Below are 25,906 nucleotides of genomic sequence, written 5' to 3' on the forward strand. Positions count from 1 at the left end.
CATCGTGGCTAGGGACAGAAGTTACACATAAATCAGTTTAAGTCACCAGAACTTGGTTTAAACCTGTAACATAACAGAAGTTCAGTGCACATAAACCAGTTTCAGCCATTTTGAAACTGGTTAAAGAGAAACGTGGTTGAATGGAGTATCAGACTTAAGACACACAAAAAACTAGAACTCTTGGTTCCAAAGTGATACCCTTTATTGTCTAAGGTCCCTTCCAATCCCAGTGCTTTGGGGGAGGGATGGCAGCCTGCTGTTATCCTGCGCACAGATCCAGAGGCCCACGCCTCCCGGGAGGAGTCCGGCACAGCCCCGCAGCCCTCCCGGAGGGCACGGACCCCCGAATCTTTGCACGAGATGACAGCATGCTGCTGCTGCCAGCAAATGATATGAGTTTTGCTTCAAACAGTTAGAGGTGCAGTTTCACAACCCCCCCTACACCTATCTCCTTGAAGCTTGGTAGGCATCATGCCCTCAGAAAGGGCAACCATCCCTGCAATTGTCATCTGAATCACCCAAAAATGACAAAGTTATAGGTATTTTAGTGATTCCCCATTATAGTCTATGGGTGAATCTCTGAAACAGCATCGAAATTCTGAAACAGTTTCGGTCGAATCAAATTGGGACAGCGATCTGAAACACTGAAACGAATCACCATCCCTCCAAAACGGCCGAGTACGAATTGGAACACAGCTGTTTCACACAGCCCTATTGTTAGGTGGTCTGCAACCCCACATACAGATTGTTTTTCTCTCCATTATTAGTTCATTTTTCAATGTACACATTTCTTTTAGAGATGTCAATAAAGCAGAGAAAAATCTGGTGTTTTGAGGCTGTGAAGTATAGTCCATAGCAATACCGAGAATGCCCCGTGTGTACATAAAAATAGCTCAGCTCTGAACAGATGTCTCATGCAGTTTCCATGGGTATCATGATCTTTAAGACCCTCTTCTCCCAAATCTATTGTCCCTATGTGAGGTGATCTGGAAACTATTCTGAAAACAAGCACATGCATCTTCCCGACCTATCGCCAAAGGCATAATTTGAGTTTAATGTTCTTCTCCGGAGCATGCCGTTCTATAAAACAAGGTCTGGAAATCAAAGTGATGGAATTTGGAAACCTCTGATTTCATGCTCTCTGCAGGCTAGCTTGTATGATTTAAGAAACTTGGGGGAAATGTAGCCTTAGTTCTGTAAAACTCTTGGTTTAGACCAGTGGGGAAGCAACCTTTTTGGCAGATGTGCCACAAATTAGTCCCAGACCCTCCCCCACTGCCACTCTGATCCCTTTCCCCTGCCTGATCTGCCACTCTGCTTTCTGCTCCGTGCTCCATATGCCTGTCCTCTCCCTTCTTGCCACAAGCCATAGGTTGGCTACCCCTGATCTAGACGCAGAGGCTCCCGTGACCTATTTCTGTTTGGGGTTTTGTTTTTCCTCCTTCTTTTTTGGCCATCCGCAATCTGGATCTAAAATTCCCATATTGCTATTTCAGGCTGAGAGCAATCTGCTTCACTGCCGCGTGTGTATACTTTTCTCCCATATCCCCTGGGGTCCCTGTTAACATCAACCTTTGAGCTTTAAACCATAAAACTCAAAGATCTTACTTACAGTGTAACCGAAGCCACAAATGTGGATCCATAAAAGGAACATTATGAATCCCATACTTAGCCTCGCTCCTTGATTCCAGTTCTAATTTGCTTCATTTGCTTCTTGGCTAGCTACAAGTACTACAAACTCCACCTGAGATCTGAAAGTAGTCGTATCCTTGCTGCCTACCAGACTGTCACCACCAATAAAGAGAACGCAACAAGAAATTTCCAAGCAAGTGTTGTCAGTCTGAACAGCCAGAGCAGATTCCTGGTCTCTCTGCCAAATCTGTATCAATGCCACAGGGGTAAGTGAAATCCTGGCTGCATCAAAACCAACATGAACACTCCCATGGATTTGAGGAGAAAATGTGGGAAATGTGGGAAAATGAAGTGAGAAAATACGACTTAAAGAGCCCCTGGCATAAGCCCATGATATTTCTATCAACTTATGGCACAGAGCAGGTATGCAGAAAGATGGCACTTGCAAACCTTTTCCTTGACATCAATACAATTTATAGTTCAACTTAAAACACAAGCTCATGGTTTTTTGGAGGGTGCATGTTCCATAAAATACCTGCAAGCCTTTTTCATAACAGAAGCATGGAAATTTGCTACGTGCATTAGGGTGAAGGAAAACCTTTATTCACTGCTTCTCTTCAGCCTTCTCAGGACAATTTTTTTTTTCTTTTGGGATATATATATTTTTTTTAATTTGAGAGACAAGATGAAACATTCTGCTTTGTCAAGAGGGGAGTTGTGGTGATAGTGAGGAATGCATGTTGTGGCAGCTTCGTCTCTGTGCCATCATTGTGCTGCTGCACAAGGAGTACAGCCAAACGCTAGCTAATAACATTTTATAAGAGATGGGTTCTCAGAAATTCCTTTTTGGGAGTCTCTGTCAAGTCAAAAATCCTTCATTCGCTCACATCCATCCTTCCTCCCCTGCCCACATGCCACAAAGGCAGCTGAATTTTTTTTTTCATCCTTTTCTCTGCTCTTATTGACTCTGTGAACACACTTTGTGCACTACATCACAGCCATGCAACGGGTCTCTGAACTGTGTGGGGGGGAGGGTTAGTTTTTAAACTGTATCAAAGATGAAAATAAAACATTTCACATTTTCCAGGGAGGAAAAAAAGAAGCAAAAGCTCCTGAATTTTTCCAGAATAGCCAATAGGCTGGCAGAGCAGTCAGCTAGAACGGGAGAAAGAGAGGTTCAAATCCCACTTCTGCCTAATTCAGGTCAAGAACTTGTACCCCAATCTTCTACTTTGCATAACATGCCCCTGTCCAGTTATTCCCAACAGGCAATGTGCTGCCCCCGAGGCCCTCCAGGAGTGTTTGTGACCAGAGGAAATTATAATGTTTAAGCTGAGGTGGAAAAGCTCATCGAAGTAAGGTATTGCCTGCAGTGTGCTCCTTGCTCAGCAGTGTTGCCCATGGGTCACATCTCTTCTCCTGTTCTGTTTCCATCCCCCAAAACCCCATGGAGAACAAAAGGCCATTGCAGTGCCATAGCATGGAAGGAGATGGCATGGAAGGAGATGCAGATTCCCGTATTGGACTCCATGTTATCTCCCTGCACTGCTTCCACTTCTAGAGCCAGCCAGGAATTTTCCATCTAGATGATTCTTCAAGAGAAAACACATTTCCCGCAGGAGAAGAATTTTTGGTAGGGAAAATTTACATGTGCCCAATTTTTTTTCCTGTTTTCTATTGGGAAAAAAAAAACCTAAGCTTTGCATTTTGGTTTGTCAAACTGGTTCAGAACATTTTGAGTTGAGTCAGTTCAACATGGTGTCTCTCTTGATGGGAGTCACAATTCAAAAATCAAATGCCTTCATTTCCTCCTATTGGCCAGCTTCCCTGACTGGAGTAATTATTTCTTGATGCAATACAGTATCCTCTCTGATGAAGTGGCGTGATGCATCATGGGTATCACACAAGTGTTTGAACCTTCATGAGTGCTTTAGTCTCCCTTAGGAATCTGGCAAATGGATGAGAATAGCACAAGACCCAATGTACAACTCCCATTAGGCAAATTTTTTTTGGCATATTGAGTTTGTAACAGATTCAATAGTCCAGCTTCTCATCATTCAGCACTGAAACAAATATTGAAATATGAAAATCTCCCATGGGATGGAAATTCTGATTTTCACTGACTCTGATTTTTACTAAGCTCTACCTACTGTGTCCAGATCTGGCTCTACATGTGGGGTAATGGAGGGAGCTGTCTAAAGCTGAGGATGATAATGTCATTAATCGGGAATCTAATCAACATTTACTCCATCCATTTTTCTCTGTGCTTAAAAAAGAGCAACAGCAGGGGAAGACATTCAGTTCCTGCCTTTGAATGTAACTTTTTAAAGACACACATACTTATTTTTTTTAAAATAAAGAATGGTGAATCCATTACTGGGCTATGTGATCTCCAATTCTCCTTATGAACTCTTAAAACTATAATTTTCTATGTTAGTGAAGATGATGGCATATTCATCACATATAACAGCACTTTTCAAGTGCTGCAAAGTACCATTTATAGCCTATAGTTTAGTAGGTTTTAAAAGGTGTAAAATTCATACACAGAGGGCACGTCTACACAGGTGCTTTACTGCACAATAGACTAATTTGCTGCAGAGTAAAACATCACCATCTATATGTGTGCGAAAATTAGGCTGGTGTAGACTAGTTTACTGAGCTATTGGATAGTGCCATCAGATACAAGTACTAGCTGATGGTGGAGTAAAATACTACAACCTGTCTGCAGGCAACTCTGTTTCACTCTAGTGGAGAGAATACCTTCTCCTAAGGTGAACCAGCATTTCAGCAGCTAGCCCCCCGCCCTCCTCAACCTTGTGGCTGTTTTTTTCCAAATCTGAAGTTCACTGCTTTCCAATCCCACATGCTGCCCAAGCTTCTGTTTCATTTTAACTCGCATTTACTAACCTGTATGCATAAATATTTTCTTTCCAAATGAAATATCCATTCTGCATTAACATTCTTTCAAGATAAAATATGCCCGTTTCTGAGGAAGCTTTGAGATAAAAAGGTTGCTGTATGCTGCTTTCTAATTGAAAATTGCAATCTATGAGAGCAGAGGTCATTCACAATTCGAGTAGGTAGGAAACATTTTAGGTCAAGATCAGGGAAGAAGGCAGAGGGAAGATTGATTTCTAATGAACATGGACAAGGAGGATGGAGCTGGACTGTTCTCAGTGGGGGCAGATGACAGGACAAGGAGCAATGGGCTCATGTCACAGCAAGAGAAGGTGAGGTTAGATATTAGGAACTACTTTCTCACTAGGAGGGTTGTAAAGCACTGGAACAGATTACCTACAGAAATTGTGAAGTCTCCACCTTTGGAGGTTTTTAAGACCAGGCTGGACAAACCCTTGGCTGGGACGATGCAGTTGGGGCTGGTCCTGCTTGGAGCAGGGGGTTGGACTAGACATGACCTCCTCAGGTCCCTTCCACCCTCATTTTCTACGATTCTGCCTATCACTGAACCATCTTGAGTTGCATGGCTTTGATCTTTATCCCGCTGATGGCAACAGCAAATTTTACGTTAATTCTGCATGATGGCTCAGCTGACTGAGGGGATGATGCTCCTCAGTGACAAGTAAGGACAATTTTCTAAGTCAGTGAGAGTTGAGGGATCTTGACTGGGGGAATAGGAGGCTTCACCTTTTAAGAGGTGCTCAAAATATATCAAGACTGAACCCTTAAAGGCACAACTCAGCTTTTCCCCAGGAGCAGGCCAGACAATTCCCAGAAGCAGATGTTATGGAGGATACCTGTGAGTGGCTGGGTGGGTAGGAAAAGCACCCAGAGTTTAACACACTTCTATATTTTAGCAGGAAACATATGCGTGCTCCATGGCAGGGAGCTAGTCCCACGTGTGCCTGGGTTTCTTCTCATTTACACCATCTTTTACACCCATGTGACTCCACTGGCCTGATCCTTGGCTGCTACCAGAGTCAGCTCTGCCAAAAATGGGGTGCAAGGAAGCGGTACCGGAGTGTCTCTAAGCTACTTCCCTGATCTTGGGGCTAGTGGTCCATATATCTGGTTGCCTCAGAGCAGCTCAAACTTGTGTTGGGAAGTCTTTCCCCCTCCACAGCCACAACAGGAGACCGGCTAGTGCTGAGATAGCAGCCGTTTGCCTTGAGAAGGGGAAGGGGTCTTTTAGCCAGGGTGGTGGGGTTGAGCACACGACAGAGAAACAGCAGGAGCATCTGGCTGCTTCACTCCATCTGGGCGCCACTCCTGTCATACCAGCCCCGTCACGGGACCTCTGCGTACGCTCAGAGAGTTTGGTTCAGCGTGGACCAGACTTAATCAGACCTGAAATGGGAATGGTAGTAGAGGCTGGGTATCTTTACTGGAGATGATTTCTGGGAGTGAATGATAATTGCCGCTTGTCATGTGTTTCAGCAAAGCCGACATTTATAAATGCTGCTCAGAGATACACACACAAAGAAAGAGAAAAAGAGGAAGGAAAGAAGGACTTTTGACTATTTAACTACTTTATTCAGGGGTTCGGGGCACAAAAAGTTGGCCCCTCCAGAGTCCAGGTCCAATATACAAAGCAAAAGCACACAAATTACCATCAAACCAAGAGCACCATGCCATGACAGTCACAACGTCACACCGTGACAGACACTGTCACAGTAATGCATGCCGTTATGTGGTCAGGACACCGGCCACGCGGTCATACAGACCAAAGCCCTCTAGAAACAAAGGATTCCTACCCTGCTCTCTCCAGTCATCCACAGGACAACACCTTCAAGGTCCCACACAAAGAAAGAAAGCAAAAAGCAGCCTGGTGACGGCAGGGAGGAAGGAAGGGAGGGAGGGAAAGCAAATTTCAGGTTTTGTTCTGGGAAGAGAACCCCATCCCGCAATAAATGAAACAGCAGGAAAATGAAAACCACTTGTGGCATCATTCCCCAGAGCCTGTGTCACTTCTCCCTGGTGCTTTCTTAGCATATGTTTCTTTGTTTGACTGGAAATACTTTATTTGAGTGCCAGAGGTCTGAGGTGGTATCTTGGCCTCTCATTCATGACATTTTTTAGCTGCTGAACAGCTATATAATATGATTCCCAACACGTCTAGCAAAAGCCATTGATGAGCACTGAAACTATGGATGGCATTTGGCTTCGAGTCTACCAGTCGTGTTGCTGAGCTCCCACAGTACGATACAATGCCAGGGCATTTGGAAGCAACCTAGCTAGGATTTCTCTTCCAACGCTGCTGCTATTCCACTTACGTTGCACCGCAAACAATATTTTTTTATTTGGTGGGAAAAGGTTTTTCATATTAAAATTGCTCTCAAGTTTCCAGTCAGACTTCTACATTTCACAGGTTTCTTTTCATTTTTATTTTAAATAGCTGGAATAAACTGGCTTCTCTTCATGTGCACTGCTGCCCACTATTGCATGGGATGAGAATAAGTGCGAGTCATGGGCCCTATATTGTTAACAGATGAGGAAGCTTTTTTTCTGTTCAAGTAGCAATGGGCCTGAAAGATTTAAATTCACCGCTATAATTTGCTACTAAGTTTGCGTCCTTTTTCATTGACGGGGCATTGTCTTGCAAGAGCTCTTGGGTAGTAGACTTAGTTCTTTACTTCAAAATGTAGACACCAACAAGAGGCCTTTTCCCTCTACCTCATCCAGTCCTTCCATGATCAGAATTGTTCTCAATGCTTCGGCCTTACTTAATTGCTTTCAAAGCAAATTAATATTCCCACAGAGCAGGAGGTTTTCTAAAAAGGCCCTTGAGACGGAAGATCACAAGACTCAGGACATTTCAATAGCATAAATGTTTCAATAGCATAAATGTTTCCAAATCTCTTAGGTCAAGAGTGTCAAAGATACAGGTTGGGGGCCAGATCCAGTCTGCAGAGCCATATCATTTGGGCCCTGGTCCTGGCCCAGCATGGAGCCAGTTTGGGACCCCCAGCATGGAGGCAGTCCGACCCCCTGCCATGGCAGGAAAGAGCACTGGGGTCAAATGACCCCAGCAAGGTGTTCATCTAGCCTCCTCTTAAAGACCCCCAGGGTAGGAGCCAGCACCACTTCTCTGGGAAGTTGGCTCCAGATCCTAGCCACCCTGACAGTGAAGTAGCGCCTCCTGATGTCTAGTCTGAATCTACCCTTTGCCAGCTTGTGACCGTTATTTCTAGTCACTCCTGGGAGTGCTCGGGGGAACAGGGACTCCCCAATGCCTGCTGGTCCCCTCTGACTAGTTTGTAGACGGCCACCAGGTCCCCCTCAGCCTTCTCTTGTGGAGGCTGAACAGGTTCAGGTCCCGTTGCCTCTCCTCGTAGGGCCTGCCCTGCTGCCCCCTGATCATGCAGGTGGCCTCCTCTGGACCCTCTCCATGCTGTCCACATCCCTCCTGAAGTGCGGCACCCAGAACTGGACGCAGTACTCCAGCTGCGGCCTGACCAATGTTGCATAGAGGGGGAGGATCACCTCCTTGGACCTGCTCGAGATGCATCTGTGGATGCATGACAAGGTACGGTTGGCCTTCCTGACCACGTCCCCACACTGTCGGCCCATGTTCATTTTGGCATCAGTAATGACCCCAAGATCCTTTTCTGCCTCTGCACTGACGAGAAGGGAGTTCCCCAGCCTGTAGGTCTGCTGCTGGTTCTTCCTCCCCAGGTGCATTACCCTGCACTTGTCAATGTTGAACCCCATCCTGTTCTCATCCGCCCACCCCTGTAACCTGTCTAGGTCCAATTGCAGCCTATTCCTCCCTCCTAGCGTGCCCACTTCCCCCCACAACTTAGTGTCCTCTGCAAATTTGAACAAGGTGCTTTTCACCCCCTCATCCAAGTCGCTGATGAAGATGTTGAACAGTAACTGTGGGGGGTTGGACATGACTGTGGGGAGGGGAGTGTCATGGGCCTGATCCAGCCTGAAGGGCTAGTCCCATACCATTCATCTGGGCTGTGGACTGGTCCCAGGCAACTCCCCTGACCCCTGGAGCCAGATGAGTTTGACACCTCTGTCTTAGGTGCTTTTTCTATACACATATTTAGGATAAAGTAAGACTAACCAGTGACATACCTTCCCCTACTTTAGGTGCTTGTGCAGTATCTCACCTTGAAACGGCATGTCTGAACCTAGAATGGAGGTTGGAAATTAAAATCTCCCTAGGGTTTGCAAGTATCACCAAATATTTTCCTAGCTCTCACAGACTGTACAGATTGAGGAGACCACCTAGGGATTTTCTGATTCTGCAAATTTCTCTTCCTTAATAATACATATTGCCCACTTTTTTAGACGTAATCCTTTCTGCAGGATCTGCACATGCCCACGCTTTCTTACCTCAAGGTTTCCCCGGTACAATCTCTGAGGAATACATGCACAAGATTCACACTGAACTCCAGGGAGAATTCACATGCCTGTTCGTTTCGATGCCCGATCTGCATGCGTAAATGCTGGGATTTGTATAAGCCATTAGGCGTTTGCTTGAGGATATTGAGAGGCTCGTTTGAACATCTGGTCTTGCACATTTATTGTGCTTCAAGGAGTCAGCTCTGAGCATGATATCAGGAATGAGGGCCACATGCAATGAAGTGCTAACCACCCTCAGGAGCCAACCTTTATCATGATGCATTAATTAAAGGGAGGTTAATAAACGGTCAAGGAGGGTGAGGGATTCTTTAAGCCTAGATTTTAAATAACTCCACTGCAGGCTCATTGCACCCTAATTGGGCTTCAGCATCAGAGTTAACCTCCATTGCAGCTCTGGCTTCCCCGAACACGTGAGCATATTTCAACCCATGACCAAGTCAGTCAATGGCTTGTTTTGCCTCTGGAAATTGGTGAGAAGGACACATCTACGTAAGGTCTGTATTAACCTCTTTCGGCCAGTTGGATTGCATCTTACGTTCCAAGGGCCTAATAAACACGGAGACACAAAGATGTGGGTACACAAAACTATTATACTCAAGGAAAATAGCTCAGTTTCACTGAATAAGCCAGCCCTTGCTAAATAGTGCTGGCATGTACACGGGCTGGAGGATTTAGCGAATATAAATGCCAACAGAAACCAGCATCTTTATAAAGTCTAAGCGGCAGCCCAACTTGGTCCCTTGTGATTACAATGCTGGCTATACAGACGTATCATTTTTCCTCAGTGGAAAGGGAGACTGTTTATTTGGGAAGCATTTCACATCAAGGACAATAGGCAACTGTTTGGTTTTCCACAAATAGGCTAGTGTGCGACTTCCTTGCTGTCTCTCAGGAAAGCTCTGGAGCATAGACATGTGTTTCCAGTGGGGTTTTTCATGTAAAGTAGTTAATACTCTGAACCCTTCATCCTGACTTATTCACTCTTCCTCCTTATTTCAAAGTGCTACACGCCGCTGAAACGCAGTGGGGTTCATCTCTGTGAATATGCACTTTGATGACAACAGGCTCCAGATTCATATCAGCCATTCAAAAATAAATGAAGAGGCCTTGTCTCGACAAAGGTATTTGTGTGGCTGGCTTTACTTTGGCAGAAGTGGTTCTGCAATATAAAGTCTGGGTCAAATCCAGGGGGAATGTAATGTAACTGTTAGAGCGCTGAAGTGGAGATCAGGATTCTGGGGCCTTGCCTGCGCCTTCACCACCGAGATAGTGCATCAATGTATGCAAGTCATAACGATTCTGTGATTGCATACATTACAAGGGGGTTAGAAGAGACTTTCTTCTACAAGAGACCTAGGTGGATTAAAGTTTCATTCCTCAAAAGGCCATGGCCAATAGAGAGCGACAAACATGCACGTTTAAGCTGATATGGTCTTCCATAGAGCAGACTGCAGGGCTGATACGTGGGTACCAGAGAGACGCAGTTAGTAGTGTTAGTCTGAAGTCAAGTAGAAGGTGAGGTACGTTTGCACCTTATAGACTGACCAAGTAGATCTATCTATCTATCTATCTATCTATCTATCTATCTATCTATCTATCTATCTATCTATCTATCTATCTATCATATAGAGATATAGATATAGATATCTATAGATATAGCAAAGTTGCAAGCTGGGGGCCAGATCCAGTCTACAAAGCCATATCATCTGGGCCCTGGTCCTGGCCCAGCATGGAGCCAGTTCTGCATGCTAGATATAGATATCTAGAGATATGTATATCTATCTATCTATCTATAGATAGATCTATCTATCTATATCTAGATAGATAGATAGATACATAGATAAAGAGAGAGAGAGTACTTGTGCGCACAAGCTATTTATAGGTGTATATTTATATGCACATACTTTGGTTAATGTATAAGGTGAAAATCTACCCTGACTACTATGGGGGTATTAACCAATATTTCATGCTCAGATTTGCAAAGCCGCCTTAGAAAACTGAAAAAAAAATCTCAAGTTAAAATAGTTACTTTGCTTCTCTGTCTTAGTCTATAAAACAGAGACAATAACCCTTGTTTGCCTATCCTAAGGGGGTTGTCGTTTAGCTTAGTTCACACGTAATTGCAAAGACCTTTTAGCTCCTAAGTAAGAAAATAAAGCCAATAAAATGCCATTTGGAAAGAGATGGTAAAACTAATCCAATCATGGGACAGCAGTTGCCAATAACTAATTGTAATTACATGCGAAGAAAAACAAAGGTCATGAATGTCTATAGGGCTGTTATGTAACTCCAGCACTTTGCAACCACAGAGTACATGCTGCAACTGGAAGATTTCTTTATAATTTTTCCTTAATGCAGCATGGAAGAAGTCACAGGGGCAGTATCTGTGAACAAGACCTAGGAGGTTGGGACTGAAGTGACTCTCTAAACCTCTGATACATAATTGTGTCTAGCGTGGGATTCTCGATAGTACACAGCCTTACCCTGTTTTCTCACTGAAACCAGCCAGAGCACTAAATGACAGCAGCAAGGTAAGGTTGATGCTGAGACTACTAAACACTCTTCCTCCTCCAGTGAGTCATGCTTTATTGATTAGGTAGACAGACATAGTATAGGGGAGCACAGCTGGTATAACCTTGTCACAGCTCCATTCACTTCAATGGGCTCATGACAATTATGTCAGCTGAGAATCGGCCTCGTGACGTGCATCGCATGAGCTTCGGGTTGGCCTCATTCAAGCAGTACGACTGAAGTCAATGGGATTACTAATAAGAATAGATTTGAGCACTGGGGCCAAGGAGAACAATTCTGTTTCCATCAGGCCTTCCCGACCCTTTGCCCTTCCTTTTCACAGAAAATGAGCACACGCTAATCCTGCCGTTGGATTGTTGAGACAGAACAATGAGCTGTAAGAAAATCCTTTCCATATTGTGCTTGTCAATAGCTGTTATTCAAGTGTTCAGATACATCCCTATTAAGTATCTGACTCCTTTCACCAACCCTTTGTTGTTGTTGTTGTTATTACACAGACCCCATTCCCCATTCTCTTCGGTTTGGAGGACACAGAGAGTGCAAGGGAAAAATGTGTGTCTCGCCAAACAGACTGATACAAATTCATTTTGCCAGGAAAAAGAGAGTGTGCAAGAGAGACAGAGAGCGTGCCGACTGAGTACTCTTCACAATTCAAGAATGATGAAGTATTGACATATGAACATGTCTTCTGAGACACTGGAGGTTGTCCTAATGCACAAGGAGCGGAGAAGCATCTTTCCTGGGCAGGTTTGACTCGGCTACGATGACGACAAAAGACAGGAATTTAATCCCCTGAAAATGGAAAACATATTGGCCTGATGTTCACTTGTAAATAGGGTGAAGGGTGTAGTGCAGGGTGAACCTCAAAGGGCTCTGATGATGATTTTAGCTTGTAGCAGGTTGGATGCTTTGGAGACAGAAAATAATTGACTGGATGGACGTGGCCGTTTCCATATTTCACAGATTCTGTGGGAACAAAGATTTCATAGACATTTGGGCTGGAAGGGACCTCGGGCGATCATCGAGTGCAGCCCCCTGCCCCAGGGGCAGGAAGTCAGCTGGGGTCATAGGATCCCAGCAAGATAGACAACATCCAGATGTCTTTTGGAAGTGTTCGGAGTAGGTGCTTGATTGTTAATCAAAATGACTCGATTGTCATTTGAAACCCCAGCTTCTGCTTTATTTACTGCTGCTTTATAGATTTTGTAGACATTCGGGCTGGAAGGGACCTCGGGCGATCATCGAGTGCAGCCCCCTGCCCCAGGGGCAGGAAGTCAGCTGGGGTCACAGGATCCCAGCAAGATAAGCGTCCAAACGTTTCTTAAAAGTGTCCAGAGTAGGTGCTCGCACCACCTCTGCGGGGAGTCTATTCCAGGCCTTGGGGGCGCTGACAGTAAAGCAGTTTTACACAGATCCTAGTTAAAAAATTGCTAGTCTAGTTCTAGGCCACTATGTGGAGACCTTAATTTGTACAAATCAGCACTTACCCCCAAGCTTACTCTCATTAAAGTACTCTCCAATGCAAGTGTTCACAGTCCGGGCCTATTGGACAGGTCATTTAAATCACCTGCTTCTGTTTTTGGATGACTTTCAATCACAACTAGAGACTTCATCTTGTCCATGTAAGCACCCGAACACTTTGATGAGTGTGAAAATATATTTTTAGGCTTATTCATGTGAAGAAACATGGGTATTGTCATCGCTGCCCGTCTCAGGAAACATTCTTGTGAACTAAACTTTACTTGCAGGGATGGTGATGAACAGCGCAACATGGAGAAAGGACCTCACATCTGTTTTTTCTTCTTTCTCTCTTAGGACATCGCGTGCGTTATATAGACTTCTGCATTTGTCATGTATCATCATTACCCAGTACCTACAATTACACTGACAGCTTAGCAACTGGTTTGATGGCTGCCAAACACGCCAACAAACACCACTGCTGAAGTTAAAGCCGTTAGCTCTGAAAGAAGAAAAGCTGTCAGGTGAAATGTGTGAGGCCTCTTGGCATGGCAGTGTGATAATGTAGGTAGAGAAAGTTGACACTGGGTCGACTGAGTGATGGCAAACAGACCGCAGACTTCACTAGATAAACAGACAGCCTTTCAAACCACATGATACCACTTGATACCTTTGTCCCACTTGAGCTGGTACAAAGTATAACAGCGCGTTAAACCCCTTGATGTCACCCTGGGCTGAAATCTTCACTCCACGGGAAAAGTGGAGCCTGAGCATAAACGGGGCAAACTCCATCGCGGACCAAGCTTCGGTTCTGCTCCGGAGAAAATGAGGTTGTGTGTACGGGAATAGTTACCTGGACTGCATTGGACCCAATGTCTCCATGGCTATTAGTCATTCAGATTATATCGGCACTGCAGTTACTGCTCTGATTTGAAACTTATGTAGACATACCTGAACCAGCCTCAAACTGGTTAGTGTGGGAATTGGTAACAGGTTAGAGATCCCCACTGCTTGAAACACCTATCCAAGAAGCTGGGAAAATACAGAGGCAGTTAGGCTGCACTGAACTCTGGGCTTTTGAGGCTAAACTGTTTGCAAGATCTAGGGTAGGTAGTTTAAAGCTAGTACAAGAGTGCCCACATGTGCCCAAACTTACAGTAAGGATTGCAGTGCAGACTGCATGGCATTGGTGCCAAGTGCATCACAACCAGGAGCAGATGAGTGGGATTCATTTCTCAATGGTGATCTCTAGAGTACCACAAAAGTGGTCAGAGAAAGTCTCCTTACTGACTGCGTCCTCCTTATCGAGAAGGCCAACGACACTCATGGACAAATGCCAACGATGGCACTGCTCCATGTGACGTGGCCATCTGTCCGATAGGAGGCAGAGCAATGCAGCTTATGCAGGCCACTAAAAAGGCATCTCATGCACGTGATCCAAAACGCACGGAAAGTCCTGGGAATCTGTTCATTGACTTCAATGGGCTTTGGACCAACTTTATGTTCAGCTCCTATGGAGCTGTACTGGTCTCCTAACAACAGTCTTGAGGTGAAAAGGTGAAAATATCTGCATCCTCGCTGGCTGGAAAGCAGAACAGAAAAAACAATCAAAATATCCAGTGAAGCAAGGAGTCCAACATTTCATTTTGAAACAATCAAAATGAGCTCTAGCCGTATGACCTTTTTCCATATGTTTCCAGGGCTCAATGAAGTGCCTAAAATCCCATCAGCATGACAGGCCGTGAGCCAAAAAGCTTTTGGAGCCTGGGAACAAGGACAAACAGGCCACCTTGGAGGGAGAGCTTTCCGAACTTCTGGGATCCCGAAGACCCATGAGGCTGTGAGCCCAAGAGTGCTGGCCGCGGAGCAGTCCAGTTGGTGGGTTGCCAAAGAGCAAGGGAACCTGGAAGTCTAGGTTTCCACAGCAGTCACCCCAGACAAGCCCCCCTAGATCAAGGGAGATGCAGAATTTGAATGATTTCCCCCAAAGGAAAATGGAAGTTTTCTACTAAAAGTTAAATTTTCTCAAGTGGAGGGCAGCAACTTGCAAATTGTGCATTAGAAAACAAATCCAACCGAGAAGTCCCAACTCTCTCTAGTCTTTTTTGTGTCGTTGGCGTCAAAGACGACCGAGTTCTCATTTGCAGAATTTTATGAAGCATGCTTTTAAATTTCAATCTTTCATAAGGTGTTCTCTGTTTTACAGGTGACATAAGGGACCTAAAGACACGCTGGCTATTGCTTGGATTAAGTTGCAGAGTAGTTAAGTTTCTATTGAAAACGTCTATTCAAAATGACCTATTATTCCTGGCAACGATGTTGAAAGCTTTTCCTATTTTTTTTTCCTTTTCCATTTAGGACTGAGCAAAAAGCAAAGAATCAGAAATATGTAAATCATAAAGGAGGATATGTTTATGGGCACATGGGAATTCCCTGGACATATTTCTGCGGCAAATTTTGAAAGCATTAAAAATTCATATTCGATGATTTCCGAGAAGGGACCATACACGCACATCTTATCCATCCCTGAAGACCTCTCACTGGAACCACTGTCAATGATAGATATCCTTGTGCAGAAACAGTGAATTATGGCCTTGCTTCTCTTGTGTCCTGACTTCAAGGAAGTCCCCTACATCCTGATAGTGAGGGCTGTCCTGATGGCCCGGGGTACACAAACACCCACTACTTCCCAGCAGCAATGAGAAAGCACCCCAGGGCCTCAACACAGAAGCTATTCAAGATGAAGAAAAAATTGGTTCAGCTAAAAAAATTGCTTCGGGTTAGTATTTTTGCCTCTTCTTTCCTTCCCTGAACAAGTTCCCTCATTCCCAGACAAAAGGATTGAACCTACAGACTGATTTTGAAAAATGTTATTTCTCCCAAGCCTTAATTCCTAGTACTGAGTAGAAAGGACTAAGTTATGCCAACACCAGAATTGGTAGCAACTGAGGGATCAGCCCACCAAAAAGGACCCTCTATATTGTTCTGAACTCTTTTATAGATTTCTTTTGGGACAGCGATATGACCACTAGGTGTATTCTGTGCTGTTCAAGGCCACACGCATTGCATTTTCAGCATGCATTTGTATTGACGCAGCAAGTCTTAGGCAGGGCAGACTCAAAGCAGCGCCATGTGAAAAGGTAAGTCAATCTGCCTCTCTCAGACACCGCAGCAGCCCACAAAACCAGCCATCAAGCAAACTAGCTTGCTTGCTGCTCGAGGTTATCAGCTACGCTGCCATAGTGCCTTTTGATAGTGTACCGTATACTCCCTCAGATGCATCACAGGCATATTATCCTCCTTGCTGAGCCTGTGCTCAAGTCAGTGCATCTGCTCCGCTTGCACATAACAGGTATATTCAAAAGCAAAATGCAAGTGGTGTCTGTTTTACATCTGTTAATCCTATATAGAATGAGGGACTTCTGGACCACACCTGGGACTGGCAGTAGCAGCAAGAAGATTAACTAATAAAATAAATGGGCAGTGGGAAACCCAAGGGCTTTGATAGGATCACAGTGCAGCCCTTGAGGAGGTAAGAAGGAAGAGGCTAGAGCCCCCTGGAGTAGGGTGGCATTTCAAAACTGCCAGAGAGGATTTAAAGATTTTGATGCAGAGAAACACGACGTTGGGTTTCCAAAAAAAACCCCACCTTTGAAAATCTGGGCCTGCCCGATTAAGGTAAAAAAGCCTTGAAAGTATCAATGGGTCAGATTTTACAATAGCACCTAGTCCCAAAAAAGGTCCAAAGGCCCTTTATAGACAAGACCATGTCAGCAGTTTAAAAGTGCAACTCCCATTGGCTTGTCTGGCATTTAGGCATCAAATCTATGTAATTAGGAGCCTGTCCCCATTTTGTAAATGCAGCCCTTACGCTCTCTGAATACTCCCTCCTTAGAGGTTTAATCTCTGCATAAAAAAAAGGGACAGAAAAGATCAAACCATATTCTGAATGCGTAACAATGCAAATAACCACTTTGGAAATTATTCTTGAATCAACTTTTTCTTTTTTATAGCACGAAAACATTTCCTGAATATATTTGCTGGGTGAGCTAGCGCAACGTTTGAATGTGATTTGATTTCTATTTGAACCTGATCGCTGGCCCTAAAGACAGGCAATGGAAAATGGATGGCTAAACATAAATCTCATTACCTTGCCCCATGATAACAGGAAACATTTTGGACTTTGGCCTCTGTTCAATGAGGAAGGGAGCGCGTTCCGGAGCAAATCAGTCGTTTTCTCTCTCTCTTTCTCTGCTCCTTCAGAAAGGGAGCAGGAGAGAAAAAAAAAAAAGGTTTGCCTCATCCAGATTCCAATGAGTTGAGCAGATCAGAGGCCGCAGCTGCTGCAAATTTAATTTGAAACAGCAGAGCTAAAAGATCAATTCAGGAAGCACCTGCGGCCAATGATGACTCTCTATTGTTCAAGAATTCTCAGAATCCACTCTGGCCTTCAGCCTATGCCAAAGTCTGACGTGCTGAATGTGGTCTTACAGGCCAGCAAAGTGCACAGTAGTGCTTATTTCCATCAAACGGCCCTGCCGGGTACTATATTTAATATGACGTTATTGCCGAATGGAAGACTATAGGCAGTGCTTTTATTTTTGCCCTTAAACTCTTCGGGCTCTATTATAGAAATTAATTACTAGCCTTCTGTGCAGGCCCACTGCCCAGCGGGAGTAGCAAGAAGAAGGCCACATCCTTCTTGCTGTTGTATCTTGTCATAACTCTGGCTGCTTTGACCCGTCTTAGCAAAAAAACACCACTCGCTTCATTTTGCTCGTGGTACTCAGAGGATGAAATTGCAGCCTCAGTGACATCAGTGGGACCATATTCTGAACCCATTCTCCTTCCCCACCTCCCCAAAATCTTGCCATTTGCCTCCTGAAAGTGCCTGGTATGCCAGTCCAGTGGAGGGTACAGCATTCACTCTCCTCTGTGACTCTTCAGCTTTCCTTAGGAAATGCTGATTCCACAGAATCAAACATGCCTCATCATTGACATGCCTGTCAATCCCATCTCAGCCTTTGACAGAGAGCAGGCAGGTGGGAAGGCCAGGATTCAAGGATCATCTGCACTAAGATCCCTTGCTCTGCTTGGCTAGCTCAGCTGGTTAAAGCATGGTGCTGATGGGCGTATGTACACACCACTTTTTTTGCCCGTTTGTGCATTGCAACTGCACGTCTGTTTGCATGAGTGGGATTTCCAGATGCTTTAGAAGTCTTTCTTGTGCATCAAAGTAAAACTAACACCAAGGTCACAGGTTATGAGCCACAAGATCTTTCTTGCCTCAGGCAGGGGGTTGGATTAAATGACCTCTTGGGGTCCCTTCCAGTCCTGCTTCTCTAGGATTTGCTAGATGACTCGTAGGCAAAGGGGGGTTGCATACCCGAAGAACCTGAAAACTCCCAGAGTCCCCTGACCCTAGTAGCTGGGCTGCCCCTCTCCTTGGCTGCCTACGTCCTTGTCTGTCTTATCACCAAGCATCTTTTTAACAAGGAGTGGAGATTGTATTTTGGAAACACTGAAATGTTCCAGCTATCCAGTTCCCCTCCTGGCAAGCCACCAGGTCCCCAGGCTGCTCAGTAAGATGACCGTCCCAGTGGGGCGCTGGCCAGGCAGCTATCTGGGGAGCCCAGAGAACCAACTGAACTGGGAAGAGAGGAAATCAAGATTTTGAATTTTCTTTGCAATTTGGGATTTTTCATCTGGGTGGGGTTTTTTTTGTTTGTTTGTTTTTTTGTGGGATGAACTTTCTATTTCCAGGTCAGGCCTGTGTGTACAGAGCCTTCCCGCACTACCCTTTCTGTGGCAGCCGGCCCTGAAACCAGGGCAAGCAGGGAGCTGTCCTTATGCAGAGAGGAGAATAGGTCCTACGTGGCCTCTGTCACAGGATGTGCTTCTCTGCAACCTCATGTAACAACCTATTCATTGTCTGGTGTCATCACTTCTATGGGCTCAAAAAGTCCTTGCATTTATCTCCTAGGTTGTATATCATTCAGAGTTCATGGCTAAATTTTGGCTCTGATTTTTGGATTCTCCTTGTCATGCCGCTCCATTCCTCTGGTATTTTTGCTCACACCCATGAGCACACCTGGCAGGCTTTTCCAGAGGGAATCTGAGTTTATTCTCACCCCCCTGGCAGCTCAAACAGATATCAGAGGGTAAGATATGTATAGGCCCCTGGGATGATTCCTTCCCACTGAAGCTCACCCCACAAAGGCTGTCCCATCAGTAACAAGAACATGCTGCTAATGACATTTGCTCCTAACAAGGGGTGATAAAAATCTTATGCTGAGAGAGGATCAGCCTACTGTGTCTGCAGGGTGTAGAGCTGAGGTTCAATTTGCAAAAGCAGCGCACTTTCGTAGATGGGTAGGGGAAGAAGTTTAGGGGATATCCTATTGCTCTTTGAACTATAAAGCATGCTTCTCTGGCTGTATGCTTTGTTTGTTATACAGATACATAGCAGGGAATCTAAGATGTCGGGCCAAATTGATATCCCTGCAGAGGAAGAGTGGCCTAGTATGAAAAGGCAGCACAATAGCTCAGTGGCAGATACATTACTAGCAATGGTCTGTTGCCCAACAGTAAAGCCCCAGGGAGATGTGGAAAAGCAGTGGAAAACCTGTCACGGGAGAAGCTGATAAAGATAGTGGTGTTTCTGTTTGTATCCACGTATTCCAATCTGATACGAGTCAGCTTCTGGGATGGATGTTACCAACCAGCAGCACATTGCTGGTACAGTTCCACATGCTTCATGTGTACGAGAGCTGCTACTGTAGATGTCTCCCAAGGAAATCAGTGCCTGTAATGTTAGAAGTGAGGCAGGCAACTAACCTCCTAACTCCAGCTCAATACGTTTGCTTGCTCGCAGGAAGAGAGAGAGGAAAACGGGGAGCCAGAGGGAGAGAGAAATAAGAAAACAGCACTTACTTTCCAATTGGCTGTCCAGCAGGTGTATGCTCCACTTCAAATCCCGCTTGTCTCAGCACATCAATCACAGTGTTGTTGCCCAGGAAGTGACCTAAAACACAAAAGAAGAAACAGCTGCATCACTCAAGCTCTTCCTGAAAGTCTCTGCAAGCCTGGAAAGGCACGGCGAGATCTGAGAGCAAGGAAATCAAACCAAGCAGCCGACTGGGGCCCATCCTTTCAAAATCCTGAATGATGCCTGCCTCCTCCCAGCCTGGTCCCCAACCCACCTTGGCAGAAGAGGAGGCAGCTCACACCCTGATGTGCTGCCCCTATAGGCCAAGGGACTGGGAGGAGGAAGTCTTCTATAGTAATTTAACTGCATCTGCATCTGTAAAGTATTGCCTATTCCTATGGAGCCACAATTTCAAGCATGCACACATGCATGCACACACACGTGTACACATACTAACTAATGAAGCCCTGCACACAGATTTTGGAACTGCTCCTACAAAAAACCGTGCAAGTAGTAATTGGATTCATTCTAGCCACTAGGATTATATTCTGTTTGGCTTATAATTAGAACAATTAGATTTACGCTTCTACGCAGAGGAAGCAGAAGTCACAAATACTCTGATAAACACTGGAATGTCTCCATATTCATTAATGTGCCTTAGCTACTGTGCATTTAGTTTAGTACTTGCTTAATAAAGTACTGCAGTAGTGCTGGCGCATGATTTTGTGACGCTTACTGGTTGTGTCTACATGTGTGCATTTATTGCACAGTAACCAAAATTACTGTGCAGTATAGGTGCATATGTACATGTGCATGCCTGTACTGCACAGTAAAATGGTGACTTACACCAACTTGAATGTAAACTTGATACCTGTATCATGCAGGTATCACATTTGTGCTTGATTAGTTACTGCGGAGTAACACGTGTAGACACATAGCTGCACAGTCACCCAGGGGGCCTCACTGCTGGGTCTGCCCAGCTACTAGGGGGCCAGCCTGAGCCCACCTCCAGGGCTCCTGGCTGGCTGCCTCTCCTGGCTTCAGTTTGGGACTAAAGTTAGTCCCAACTACTGGTTCCCATTTGGCTAAAGGCTAAAGCTCCCCCTGGTGGCTACAGGGGCACATGGCTGGCTGCTCTGACCTGGGACTAAATTTAGTCCCAAGTCATCTGCACGTGTAGATGCCGGCCAATTCCTGCTTACTGTGCAGTAATTTACTGCACAATAAATTTAAGCGGCATACATGCATGTGCAGACAAGCCCACTGTGGACTAGCCTAATAACACTGCACAGTAGGCTATTAGCATGTTTTAAAACCACGTTACTGCACAGTAATCTATGTGCAGGCTTTGTCAGGCTAATGTGCAGTACGTATCTCCTGCAGAAGTGCCCACTGCAACAGTGTTTGATTGTGCTCTTCCCTAGTGTTTGTGAATATTGTGTGAATGGGTTTTTGTCTGTTCGAATGTTTAAGGCCCATCTGGGGTAAATTGCCTGAGATGAGAATTTAAGCAGAAATCGGATAAATGATTGAGTTCAGGATCAGAGCTGGTCACAAGGTTTTATATAAATGCCAAGTTGTTAAAACCTAAACTTTTTTTGTGTTTGGATATATTAGACTCACCAAAACATTATCCTGGGAAAGATTTTTCTGGACTAGAACGGTATTTAAAGGGAAAAAAAAACCCAAACAAACAGAATACTCAGCTGGTCAAAGCACTTACCTCAGATGTGACAGACCTACTTCTAAGTTAGTGGTCTGAATCTGGCAGAGAAAGGACTTCAGCTTGCATCTCCCATATCATAAATAAATGCTCTTACCACCAGGGCATTGCTTATTTTGGTATGTCTTCCTCGCTCTCTTTCCCCTTTAAAAATAATCCTCCAAAGGACTTTATTTTATCTTGATAGAGAAGAAGGAAAGCTTTGCAGGGAGGGAAAATGATTTCTCACCAAGTTTTATTTTTACTTTTTTTTTTTAGTTTCCTTCTACTTATTGGTGTATTTCAGTGTTGCTAGCCCTAACTGGTCAAGAAATGAGTTGGTCTCATAGAATCATAGAGAGTGAGGGCTGGAAGGATGCTCAGGAGGTCACATCTAGTCCAACCCCCTGCTCCAAGCAGGACCAGCCCCAACTACGTCATCACAGCTAGGACTTTGTCTACCCCAGTCTTAAAAACTGCCAAGGATGGAAAGTCCACAACCTCTCTGGGTAACCTGTTCCAGTGTTTTACTGCCCTTCTCGTAAGAAAGCTTTTCCTAATATCTAACCTAAACTTCCCTTGCTGCAACTGGAGCCCATTGCTCCTTGTTCTGTCATCTGCCCCCATGGAGAACAGTCCAGCTCCATTCTTTTGCAACCTTCCTGCAGGGAATTGAAGGCTGCTTTCAAATCCCTCTCTTAGTCTTCTCTTCTCCAGACTAAAGGAGTCCAATTCCCCCAGCTTCTCTTAAGTCTTGTGCCCCAACCCCCTAACCATTTTAACTGCCCTGTGCTAGACTCTCTCCAATCTGTCCACATCCTTTCTGTAGCGGGGGACTGAAAACTGGACATGGGACTCCAGATGTGGCTTCCCCAGTGCTGAATAGAGGGGAAGAATCACATTCCTTGATCTGCTGGCAACGCTCCTACTAATGCACCCCAGGATGCTGTTAGCCTTCTTCGCAACGAGGACACACTGATGGCTCATATTCATCTCTTATGCCAAATGGATGTACTTTAAAATACCAGATTTAAAATGCAGATGCACTGTGGATTGGAAGGCACTCAAAGGAACAAGCCATTTCACCTATGCAGGGAGTGAGGCATGCAATGATAAATGACACCGTGGCAGAAGCCATGAAACATCCTGCCTTTAAGAGTTGAGGCTCTCATAAAACCCCCAAGTTCCATGAGACCCAGGAAAATAAAATCACATCCATGAGCAGTATTGGAATTTCATCCCAACAGACACCATACTCAGAATTCATTATTTCCTATATCTACCATTTAAAAAAAAAAAGGAACAAACAGTAAGGGAACAGAAACTCTGTCACGTGGTTTAGGTGGCCTATCACATCCCACAAATCAGGAAGCATGCATAATAAAGAGTGAGCAGATAAATATAGGGCAGGCTGAGAATTGTTCTGCTAAACCATTTAACAAATTATTGTGACTCCATTCACAGAAATGAGAATTGGCTCATGAACCATTCACTAAGCGAAACACAAAGGCCAATTCTCAATAAGCAACCCATTCACCTCTATTTTCAGGGGTAGAGTTTACCTGCAATGGTGCTTCAAAGAAAAAGAAGAAAGAAAGATCAGACCAGGAAGTCAAACATATTATGAGCCCTTACCTAACTTAACTGGACATTCAGCTCCCATTTCTGGAAATTTGAACTCGTGGTTCATAAACCCCCCCCCCCCCCCCCAAAAAAAAAACCCTCAATATTTCATCTATTACCTTGTTTTCCTGATTGCCATATAAAACCAGCCTACTCCTAAAAAGTATCCCAAGCAGTTTATTCTAGTTGGCAATAGAGGAATCCTCTCCTTTCTGTGGGCTGGGAGATTTATGAATGTGGCTCAAAGGTTGTAAAAAGAGTCTCAAGTGCCTCCTGTATGCCAAAGGCCCGATTCATATAAAAATGAAGTCAATGGAAAACTGGTTTCAATGGACAGCAGATCAGGCCTCAAAAATGTATGACACTTCCCTAGAAGACCTCAAACTATCATCAAAAACCCAGTTATTTTTTACACATCAAAGGACAGGGCATAAGGCACAGTGCAGTGCTGGTGAGAGATGCCAGTAATGAAGGACTTCATATTTTCCATAGGATAAACTCACCATGGATCACAGCAGGAGCACACAATGCCCTACCTTCCAGTCATACTAGTGATTAGGGGTGTGCAAAATCCTATTTGATTTGGATTCGGCCTGAATGGGGGACAGCGATTCAATTCGTTGATTCGGATCACTGTCCCCGATTTGATTCGTCCGAATCTGAATCTGAAGATTCGATGCTGATTCAGAGAATCAATGATTCAGACACAGACACAGCTTTAAAAGTTTTTTTCAACATACCTTGAGGTTCCAGGCGCAGCTTGTGAATGCTGCAATGCCGGGGCTGATGGAGCATCCCACAGGAGCGTGATGGGGGGCCCTGCGTGCGTGGTGGCAAACCCGGAAGTGGACCAGAAGTACTTCTGGTCTACTTCCAGGTCCACCGGGGAGCATGCTGAGGGCCCCCCATGCCCTCCCCAGCTCAGGGACTGGTCACAGCGGGACCCCAGGTGCCCCCCCACACCCAGGCAGCACTAGTTGCTGAGCCGGGGAGGTGCAGGGGGGGCCCCCCATGTGCTCTCCAGCGTACCCGGAAGTGGACCTGAATTGATTCAGAGAGTTCTTATTCGATTCGGGGAGATTAAAGGGCCCTCTGATTTGATTCGGATTCAGAGATTCAGCCACCAAATCGTGCCAAATCTCTACCAAATCGAATCAGGGACCTAAGTTTTGCACAGCCTTACTAGTGATACACTGCCATCAACCCAATAACTGTGAACAGACTCAGTCCCAGTGCATTCACCCAGGCTGTGGAAGAACAATCTAAGGATTCAAGGATAATTCGGTCTTTGGTTTCCTTTGGTCTCTCTACTTAGCCTACCGACAAGGGCACTAATTAGTATCAGTTGTATCATGAAGTTGTTGCAGGGTTTTTAGTGCAACTCACAAGCATCATAAATAGATTTTAGGCAAAGACATTTCTTCAAACTATTAAACTTACATTTGTGGACGTAACTTGTTCCAGGATTCTACCATTTCCTTTCAAGAAAAATCAAAATTTGATTTTCCCCTGACTAATTTGCTTACAAGTAAAGCCAATGAAGTCAAGAACAGTCCCAAAAATGTGCTACACCCTCAGAGATTTGAGCAATAAGACATTTGTGAGCAATTAGCTTGATTTGATCATATCCTGATTTTTAATGTAATGCCAGAGCAAACAGGCATGGATCCTGCAATACAATCGCAGAAACAGAAAATAGGATAAACACAGAATCACAGAAAAAAGGATAAACAGGGGTACAGTTGCAAAAGATGTTTCAATAACAATCATTTCATTATCAAATAACCTAATTTTTCTTGGATTGTAATATCAATTTCCAAGATGTTTTATAGCATCAATAAGTTGTTCTGTATCTAACAAAGCATTGACCTTTCCATCATGGGACTGGAAAACCCCCAAAATTGTGATTTTCATACCTCTTATTGATTTAGTCCTGAAAAAGTTACAATATGGCAAGCCTAAATTTCCCTAACAATTGTAACAAGTTAATGTCAGTATTTCCAACACTGCTCAGCCGAAACCCTTCAAGTATATTCAGGCATGAGTTGATACTGTGGCTTTTTCATCCTTGGCTTCTGTGTTAAGGCTGTCATCGAGGATAACAGCTGTAAATCTGGCCATGCTTTTTGCTGCATTTGTATTACTGAGGCTGAGAAACAGAGAAGCAATTGTGGGGTGCTCGCAGGTACACTTGCCTTGCATGTCCAGATGTATGTAGTAGGTTGATTTCTCTATAGGAGACCAAGACATTGCAATGCTGGCATTGGCTTAGGGTTTTGTCACGAAGAACGCTTTCGATTGGGAAAATCATTTCACACAACAGTTACCAGGCTCTATCAAAGATTTAACTTGATAGAGGTGAAGCCACATCAGAAAATGACATGTGATTGCGAAGCATCATCTGCTCAGCAATTCATCCCTTTGCTTTCATTTTTCAACAGGAAAGGGTTCTGGTGGTATCTGAGAGGCATTGAAGATTTGCTCTGAAGTTGCAGTGGATAAATGTGAGCTTCTGCTGAATGTTTAATACTTGGTGGTATAAGTAAAGCTCACCTGGGTGCCAGACACATGGATTGTTTAATCCAGTGGTCCATCTAATCCAGTGGTCAATCTAATCCAGTGGTCCGTCTAATCCAGTGGTCAGTTTGGGACTGTGCAATGAGCTGCCCTAGGGCCCAAGGACCCTCGCAAATCTCACT

General features: G+C 44.6%; 1 protein-coding gene across 1 annotated transcript in view; it reads right to left on the reverse strand.

Annotated features, from left to right (window-relative positions):
• Positions 1-25,906, reverse strand: part of TRABD2B (TraB domain containing 2B) — a 392,533-nt gene that overhangs the window by 36,248 nt on the left and 330,379 nt on the right. The window contains exon 5 of the mRNA XM_014598641.3: positions 19,888-19,978. Within this exon, the coding sequence (XP_014454127.1) occupies positions 19,888-19,978 (91 nt within the window). The remainder of the gene's footprint in view (positions 1-19,887; positions 19,979-25,906) is intronic.

The sequence above is a fragment of the Alligator mississippiensis genome, chromosome 5 (genome assembly GCF_030867095.1).
Source record: "Alligator mississippiensis isolate rAllMis1 chromosome 5, rAllMis1, whole genome shotgun sequence".
In the NCBI taxonomy this organism is placed as follows: Eukaryota; Metazoa; Chordata; order Crocodylia; family Alligatoridae; genus Alligator; species Alligator mississippiensis.